Source organism: Macrobrachium nipponense, chromosome 11 (genome assembly GCF_015104395.2).
Source record: "Macrobrachium nipponense isolate FS-2020 chromosome 11, ASM1510439v2, whole genome shotgun sequence".
Lineage (NCBI taxonomy): Eukaryota > Metazoa > Arthropoda > Malacostraca > Decapoda > Palaemonidae > Macrobrachium > Macrobrachium nipponense.
Genome location: NC_061087.1, coordinates 30914096 through 30923541, shown reverse-complemented (window position 1 = coordinate 30923541; position 9446 = coordinate 30914096). Strand labels below are relative to the sequence as shown.

Here is a 9446-nt window from a genome sequence, read left to right as displayed (position 1 = left end):
ACTTCACGCTACTAAAAGGTCAAGGTCGAAATCACTGTGAAGTTACATAGACAAAAATAGTATTCTAATATGTATTATTCATCTGTAAGGCTTAAGTACTGAGAAGGGTGTTGTACGTTAAACTGTATTTGGAAAGTAGAATATATATATATATATATATATATATATATATATATATATATATATATATATATATATATATATACATAATAAAAGGAGCCCATAAAAACCCCAAAATATAAAAGAAAGTACTATATTTCAGAGACTGCTGTCTATTTCTTCAGGTAGGTAATGAAGAGAGAGACAGCAGTCTCTGAAATATAGAACTTACTTTCTATATTTTGGCGTTTTTATGGGCTCCTTTATTGGATGGAATTCTGTCGTAATAGAACATTTTTACCAGTCATATATATATATATATATATATGTGTATATATTATATATATATATATATATATATATATATATATATATATATATTATATATATATATATATATATATAGCCTCGTCAAATATGACTATGTGTTGATATATTAGTGGATATCTAGACAAATTAGCATGCCCTAGACTAATTTTTTTTTATCATATTACATAGATATTCGTGACAATATTCACAGCTCTGCTGGACCCAGTTTGTAAAATGTGACACTGAACTATTATTATCACAAAGTTTACCGAGTACTTTTTGGTCCCCCCTCTATTTCTTGCAATGCATCATTATCTTTCTTATTAAGCCAGATATTTTGAATGCCAAGTTCTTTAATCAAATTTACGTCCATTTTTCATTGAGATAAACCTCTCTGGAACATAGGAAATGAAATTTATGGATTTTTTTTATAGTCATGTCATACACATCTTAAGAACAATGTTTTATTTTTCTATGCAGAGGGTAATAGGACTGAGAACTCTATCTATATATATACCCTTTTGCTAGATTGGCTCAGGAAAAAAATATATGATAAAACATAAAAATTAATTCAAGTTAGAATTGACCCAGAAAAAAATATAGAATAATATATAGGGTAGCCAAAAAAATATGTTTACAGTTATCACGTGATCACTTTTAATTACTTTTAAAACGGTTTATTACATTCAAATTTCTATCTTACATTCATACTGTTTATGCACATCTTGAACAGACAATGTTTAATCTCTCAGATGCTCAAAACGTCCTCCTTTAACGTTGCAACATATGTATGTATGTATGTATATTTCTAAAGCGTTAATATATGAATGCGAAGTAGATGGTTGAATAACTGTAAACCTACTTTTGGGCCACCCTGTATAATAATTAAATTCGTGTTAGAATGGGCGAGCATCCATTACGAAGAAGACGTTTTGGACTGCCTGGCTGGAGAAGAAAATATCTGAGAATCAGGAGTAAGACAAGAATTCCAGAGCTGGGAAGTAGGAGGAGAGAGAAAACAGATTTAGAAAAACAGACGAACACTGAAGCCTTTTAAAATCCAGCGTTTGATGACTCGATCCTCAAGAAGTCAGTGCGAAGAAGAATCGAGTCTGTCTGTCACGAGACGACACTTAGAAGTCCAAATCGGCGATACTTCTGCGGCCCTTGGAGTCGTCGAGTAGCCCCCTCGCTGACAGCTGGGAGGGCGAGGGCGACACCCTTCCCTTGGCCGAGTGCAAGGGCGAGGGCGAGGGCGAGAGGCGTGACCTCCCGGAGGGCGTGGGAGACGGGACTCGCAGGTGCGGCGACGAAGGTGGTTTCAGCTGGGCGCTCGCCACGTCGACGTCCTCTCCATTGTAGGCCTTGAGTTTGTGCTCGTCGAAGGCCTTGGCTGGGACGGGGGCGGAGCCTTCGAGCTCCTCTTCGTCCTCCATCAGGTCGAGGAGTTCCTCGGACTCGAGCCTGAGTAGGTCGAAGAGATCGAAATGTCAAGGGAGAAACGACAGAACCAGCGGGAGATTCGAAAGGGACGCTTGATTGAACTTTTTGAATAGAAATATATTTGATCATTTACCAAGCCTTCAGTGCACGAATATTACAAACGTCAGTGCACGAAAAGACGCTTCTTGGACTCATTATCTCATTGGCAGATCACATTGCTTTCTGAACTCGGAAGTGTCCATGCTGTGATAGAAAGATTGGCGTGAAAAGCATGCAAAACTGAAAGCACACAGCGACTTCTGAAACACTTAAGAAAACGAATTTTCTAGAAGTGTAAGCCGATTTACTAAGGCTTTAGGGAATCACTCATTGCCTCATTGGCAGATCGCATTGCTCTCTGAACCCCGAAGTGTCCACGCTTTGGTAGAAAGAGTTCCGTGAAAAGCAAGCAAAACTGAAAGCACACAGCAATTCCTGAAGTCCTTAAAGTATGGCAATACTTTTAGAAACGAGGGGTAATTTCGGAGCACTTAGCAATTTCATTTGCTATTTCCTCCTGTATGTTTATTCCTTTATTTATTATCCCCTCTTTCTCTCTTCCAGGCTGACATCTCTTTGGAACCCTCTTGGGTTTCAAGTCTGTCGGCCTTAAATTTCTTATCGATAGACTGCCAACGGTTTTCGGAAATAAAAAAAAAAGAAATATTGGTAATTCTTAAGGAGAGCTTCGCACTGAGATAAGTGTTTATCAAAGATATTTTTGACTGAACATTAGAGAAAAGGGTCAATGAGATGCCGTAAAGGAGATATACTTTCAGAGATCTACCGAAATAATGTGAGAAATTGAGTCTTTTGTTTTATGTTTAAACGCAGGAAAGTTTCGAGGGGCGCCATGTTTAGTACCAGCTCCCGTAAAAGCAAAAACAACAGACTGAATTTCCCACATTATTTCGGTAGATTTCTCGACTTATGTCATCTGTACTGCCTCATATGCACCTTTTCTATATCGTTCACTCAAAGAATTTCTTCAATAAACAATATCTCCTTAGAATTACTAAAAAAAAAAAAAAAAAACTATGGTTATTAAAGGTTATACGAACGAACAGTTTTTTTTTATTTGTATTAGCAATTGAGCCATGTTAAATCTATATATGATTATTGCCATGGAATAAAATATGTGCTAAAGTACAGTGGTTTGATTTGTGAAATTTGGGGCTGTCAAGACAAGCACTTGGGGTACTCTAGGGTATTCAACTCTGAAGGTAGTAAAAAGAGGGCGTTTGAGTGGTTGGACAGCAAAATGGATAGAAGGTACAAGACTATCAAGTGGTTGCAGCTAGGGGGCCGAAGGGAAACTGCAAACACTTTTAGTTAGGCCTAGAGTACCAAGTGACTGCACTAACTCTACCGGGTACTGAAAGCCAAGCAAACCTTGGGAATTCGACAGTGCACCAAAGGCCAAAAATCGCTCGGAGCATGCTCTAGAACTTACGTTGCTTTGCTGGCATCCCAGACCCTGAGGGTATTGTCCGATGAGCCGGTGTAGAGGTTGTCCCCTATGAGGTTCATGCAGGTGATGGCGCTGGAGTGAGCTCTGTACACGGCTTTCAAAGCACCGCTCTTCGCGTCGTATACCCTCGCACAGGCGTCCCCGCTGCCTGTGAATACTGTGGAAGAATTGACGAGGTGAATACCAAGGTATTCTCGTATTTATGAAGAAGTTCGAAACGAATACAAGAAGACAACGGTATCTTTTTTTTTTTTTTTTTTTTTTTTTTTTTTGCAGTGAAGAAACATTACGAAAACTTTCCTTCATCTCGTAGCGTGAGTTCAAATGCCTTTAACTCGCCCGTGCATTTTATTTTATCGAAGTGCAGCTATACAATTTTCAGTTCGTTACGAAACAAGGCAGTGAGTGACCAGAGATGAGATTCTGACGAAAAGTACTGGTCACTAAGATGACGTGTTTGTAAGAATAGCAGCTGGACATGAAATCACTACAATATAAAGATTGGACTGGATGCAGTGTGCTACAGAGATACATGAGGATGCTGTGTAATTAGAACCTTACAGTTCAAAATAGGGTGCAAACCATTACTACCCTCAATTATTTACCTTGTATTATCTACATTTATAATTTGATATATTCATTGATATATCAATATTTTTTTCTTCTATTTCTAATAACCGATTTCTTCTGCCTGCAAATCATATTACCTTCTATCCATTTAGGACACCATATTCTTTGGAAGTCTGGATTTCAAGTCAATGGCCCCATATGAATAGGGCTCATCTTCTGAATAATAATAATAATAATAATAATAATAATAATAATAATAATAATAATAATAATAATAATAATAATAATAATAATAATAATAATAATAATAATAAGGGGTTTATCTTCTGAGTTATTATCTTCAGAGTAATAATAAATATAATAAGAATGAAAAATATATCCTCCAAGACTTGTGCCTTACAAAAAAGAATGATTCTTCCTAAGGAAAATGTTTCATTCTTATTATTATTATTTATTATTATTATTATTATTCTTATTATTATTATTATTATTATTATTATTATATATTATATTATTATTATTATTATTATTATTATTTGTTAAAAATGACTGCTGCTTCTCCAGCACTATTAATCTTGTAAAGAGTCTTCTCTATCTTTCTGATGACGGCTTTCCCGTTGTTGCTTAGACTGGGAAGCAACGCACCAAAGGGCATGGTAAAATTCGGTTGAGTCATTTGATTTATTATTGCTTATACAATACTCTCTCTCTCTCTCTCCAACGCGACGTTTCCTCCTGATCCACAGGACATTATCAAGCGATAACTGCTGAGGGACTGAATTCCAGTGGTGGTGGTTGTTGTTTGAGATTAAGCTGGCCTTGTGCCAGAACGGGCTCTTGCTCGTGAGCGCCTAGAGGCTACTTGCTTTCAACGTGGTATGGCCGTTGGCATTCCAGTGTTGTTGTTTTTTTATTAAGCTGACCTTGTGTCAGCACGGGGGTGGGGGGAAGTACCAGCGTGCATGAAACAAACACCGGATATGAGAATAATACCAGTGGTGACGTCACTCAGGTAGAAGCCAATCAAGAGGCTCCCGGTGAAACCCCCCACCTGAGAAGGTCTGCAAGACTCGTAAACGTCCGCCGTATGAGTCACCTTCCCAGGAACCAATGAAAACCCGACCTGCAGGAGAGGTGCTCTAAAACAACAACACTGGAATGCCAACGGCCATACCACGTTGAAAGCAAGTAGCCCTATACGGGCTGCTCTACGAGCAAGAGCCCGTGCTGGCACAAGGCCAGCTTAATCTCAAACAACAACCACCACCACTGGAATTCAGTCCCTCAGCAGTTATCGCTTGATAATGTCCTGTGGATCAGGAGGAAACGTCGCGTTGGAGAGAGAGAGAATTGTATAAGCAATAATAAATCAAATAACTCGACCGAATTTTACCATGCCCTTTGGTGCGTTGCTCGCCAGTCTGAGCAACAACGAGAAAGCCGTCATCAGAAAGATAGAGAAGACTCTTTACAAAATTAATAGTGCTAAAGCAGCAGTCATTTATAACAAAACATGCCTACGAGAGGGTCTCCTTCCGAAAATATTATTATTATTATATATTTATTATTATTATTCATTATTATTATTTATTATTATTATTATTATTATATTATTATTATTATTATTATTATTATTATTATGCAGAAGATGATCCCTATTCAAATGGAACAAGCCCACCAAAGGGGCCATTGAGTTAGAATTCAAGCTTCCAAAGTACTATATGAGGTTTACTAGAAAGAAGTAAGAGGAGGTAAAGGGAAATACAGAAAGCAGAAATCCCCCGTTAAAAAATAAAAAAATATATTAACAAATAAATCAACAGATTGAGAAAATTGTGAGTAATTTATTAAAGTTTAAGGAAAACTATATTAGGGTAGTAATGTGTTGCATCTTCTCCAATTACCAAGGAAAAAGTGTTATGTTTCTTGCTAAGGAAGAAGTTCCATGTTTCTTGCCAAGGAAAAAGTGTTATGTTTCTCGCTAAGGAAAAAGTGTTATGTTTCTTGCCAGGGAAGAAGTGTCATGTTTTTTACCAGGGAAGAAGTGCCATGTTTCTTGCCTGGGAGGAAGTGTAGTGTTTCTTGCCAGGGAAGAAGTGTCATGTTTCTTGCCTTGGAGGAAGTGTCATGTTTCTTGCCAGGGAAGAAGTGCCATGTTTCTTGCCTAGAAGGGAGTGTCATGTTTTTTGCCAGGGAAGAAGTGTCATGTTTCTTGCCTAGGAGGAAGTGTCATGTTTCTTGCTAAGGAAAAAGTGTCAAGTTTCTTACCAATGAAAAAGTGTCAAATTTAATACCAATGAAGAAGTGTCATGTTTCATACCAATGAAAAAGTGTAATGCTTCTTGCCAGAGAGAAAAAAAAAGTAAAATTTCTTACCATAACCTGCATGGTACTTGACGCAGGAAACTGTATGCAAATGGCCCTTGTAACTGATCCCTGGAACGTCCAGATTCTCCACCCAGCATTTTGCTGTGTCGTCTGTGCTGCCGCTGTACAGCAACTTGTTTACGACGCTGAGGGTCAGCACAGCACCGTTGTGGCCCTTTAGTATCTGGTCGGGTAGATAATGAGGATGAAAAACTGAATTCTGGATTATGTATATTGCATTAACTCTACTCTTCTCTCTTTCTATATGGCCGTGAGCTCAAATAAATGACGTTATTATTATTAGCATTACTAGCAAATATATGTATACAGAAATTATGTATGATAAATTCGTAAAGTGACTAAGACTACGCGCATAACCAGCCCTGTTTCATGGGCGGAACCAGCTCCGTTTCAGGGAATCCCTTCTCACCCCCACCCCATTCGGAGGGGGGCGGGGGTGTAAGATGAAACCCCATTATAAACCATCTCAGGGGTCCCCACTATAACCCTGCCAAGTTTCATGCCTATCGGACCAGCAGTTTGGCTGTGATTGAAAGACAGATGGACAGACAGACATAACGCCCATTATAGTAAGATTATAGCATGATTACTTTGTATACCTCTGTATATGGATCTGAGCTCAAAAGGTATTATTTTTTTTTTTTGTTCTATCACAGTCCTCTAATTCGACTGGGTGGTATTTATAGTGTGGGGTTCCCGGTTGCATCCTGCCTCCTTAGGAGTTCATAACTTTTCTTACTATGTGCGCCGTTTCTAGGATCACACTCTTCTGCATGAGTCCTGGAGCTACTTCAGCCTCTAGTTTTTCCAGATTCCTTTTCAGGGATCTTGGGATCGTGCCTAGTGTTCCTATGATTATGGGTACGATTTCCACGGGCATTTCCCATATCCTTCTTATGTCTATTTTCAGGTCTTGATACTTATCCATTTTTTCCTTCTTTCTCTTCAACTCTGGTGTCCCATGGTATTGCTACATCAATGAGTGACACTTTCTTCTAGATTTTGTCAATCAACGTCACGTCTGGTCTATTTGCACGTATCACCCTATCTGTTCTGATACCATAGTCCCAGAGGATCTTTGCCTGATCGTTTTCTATCACTCCTTCAGGTTGGTGCTCGTACCACTTAATACTGCAAGGTAGCTGGTGTTTCTTGCACAGGCTCCAGTGGAGGGCTTTTGCTACTGAATCATGCCTCTTTTTGTACTGGTTCTGTGCAAGTGCCGGACATTCGCTTGCTATGTGGTTTATGGTTTCATTTTTCGTATTGCACTTCCTACATATGGGAGAGATGTTATTTCCATCTATCGTTCTCTGGACATATCTGGTTCTTAGGGTCTGATCTTGTGCCGCTGTTATCATTCCTTCAGTTTCCTTCTTGAGCTCTCCCCTCAGTAGCCATTGCCATGTGTCATCGCTCGCTAGTTCTTTAGTATGTCTCATGTATTGTCCGTGCATTGGTTTGTTATGCCATTCCTCTGTTCTGCTTGTCTTTCTCCTGTCTCTGTATATTTCTGGGTCTTCGTCTATTTTTATCAGTCCTTCTTCCCATGCACTCTTGAGCCACTCGTCTTCACTAGTCTTCATATATTGCCCCAGTGCTCTGTTCTCGATGTTGACGCAGTCCTCTATGCTTAGTAGTCCTCTCCCTCCTTCCTTTCGTGTTATGTATAGTCTGTCCGTATTTGCTCTTGGGTGTAGTGCTTTGTGTATTGTCATATGTTTCCTAGTTTTCTGGTCTATGTTGCGAAGTTCTGCCTTCGTCCATTCCACTATTCCTGCGCTGTATCTGATTACTGGCACTTCCCATGTGTTTATGGCTTTTATCATATTTCCGGCGTTGAGTTTTGATTTGAGTATCGCCTTGAGTCTTTGCATATATTCTTTCCTGATCGTGTCCTTCATCTCTTGGTGTTTTATATACCCTTCTCCATTATTATTATTATTATTATTATTATTATTATTATTATTATTATTATTATTATTTCTACCTTGTATACCTCTCTATATGGTCCTGAACTAAAATGTATTATTATTATTATTATTATTATTATTATTATTATTATTATTATTATTATTATTATTATTATTATTATTATTATTATTACACTGACACCATTGTAAATTTTTTTCATGCAAGACAATTCTATTTCTAAAGGGGATCACAAAAACCAATAGGGATATTTAACCTCTTTAGTATGACCAGTGAAATTTTATGCAGAATATCAATTTTCTAAGAATACAATTCTACTTTATAGAATACTTTTATTTCCCTGATGCGCTTTACAATGGAAGCCTTAAATCCATAAAGGAAACAAAAGAAAGAAACGTGTTCTTTCGATTGTTTGATTCGAACTCACTCTTTGCAGCCCAACAGGTTAACACTACACCTTTACTTTTTACCATCCGTGGGTTCAAATCTCCCCAAAATAAGGCAGAGGATCTTCATTAATTTTTGATTCGAAGTTTTCTGTGGAAAGCTCGTCCAGAAATCGTGAATTCTTGAAGAGGTCACTGTGGCTATTTGGTAAATATTAATGTCATACTTTCTTTGGTTTCCATGTAGCCTCGTCAAGAATACGTGGTCTCTGTTGCTATTTGATAAATCCCAGATGCCATACTTTCTTTGGTTTTAACCTTGTCAAGAACATGAAGACCGTTTGAAAAAATGTCTCGTATTACAGAGAAGCATATCACGAATCCGAAAGACGGTGCAAGACAATTCCAGGCATTAGACCCCAAATCTGCTTGTTTACATACCTTTAAAATATGCCCTTCTTGGATGTTCCAGATCCGAATGGTGCTATCCATAGATCCAGTGTAGAGTATTGTGCCCTCTGCGTTGGCCGACATACAAGATACGGGGCCCTTGTGACCTCTGAAGATCTGCAAGTGAATTTACGTAACTAATGAGATTTTTTGTAATATTTTGCTGTTTAATGTGGTTTTAAGATTCAGGGTAGGACGAAAGACTATGGGAGCAGAAAAACGAACGGCGTATTGTTGAAGTCGTCTTTGAGTTTTATTTATTATTATTATTATTATTATTATTGATTTTTATATGGTCGTTTCAAATCTTCTTATTATTTCCTTCTCATCAGGGCCGATATTTGCTAATGTCAGTCCTG

General features: G+C 38.1%; 1 protein-coding gene across 2 annotated transcripts in view; it reads right to left on the bottom strand.

Moving 5' to 3' along the window:
* Positions 1–858: 858 nt before the first annotated feature.
* Positions 859–9446, bottom strand: part of LOC135203976 (WD repeat-containing protein 86-like) — an 88529-nt gene continuing 79941 nt past the window's right edge. For both annotated transcript variants that reach the window (XM_064233937.1, XM_064234022.1), the window contains exons 6-9: positions 9079–9204; positions 6308–6482; positions 3344–3518; positions 859–1872 (exon numbers count right to left, since the gene is read on the bottom strand). In XM_064233937.1, coding sequence (XP_064090007.1) covers positions 1542–1872; positions 3344–3518; positions 6308–6482; positions 9079–9204 — 807 coding nt within the window. In that variant the 3' untranslated portion in view covers positions 859–1541. The remainder of the gene's footprint in view (positions 1873–3343; positions 3519–6307; positions 6483–9078; positions 9205–9446) is intronic.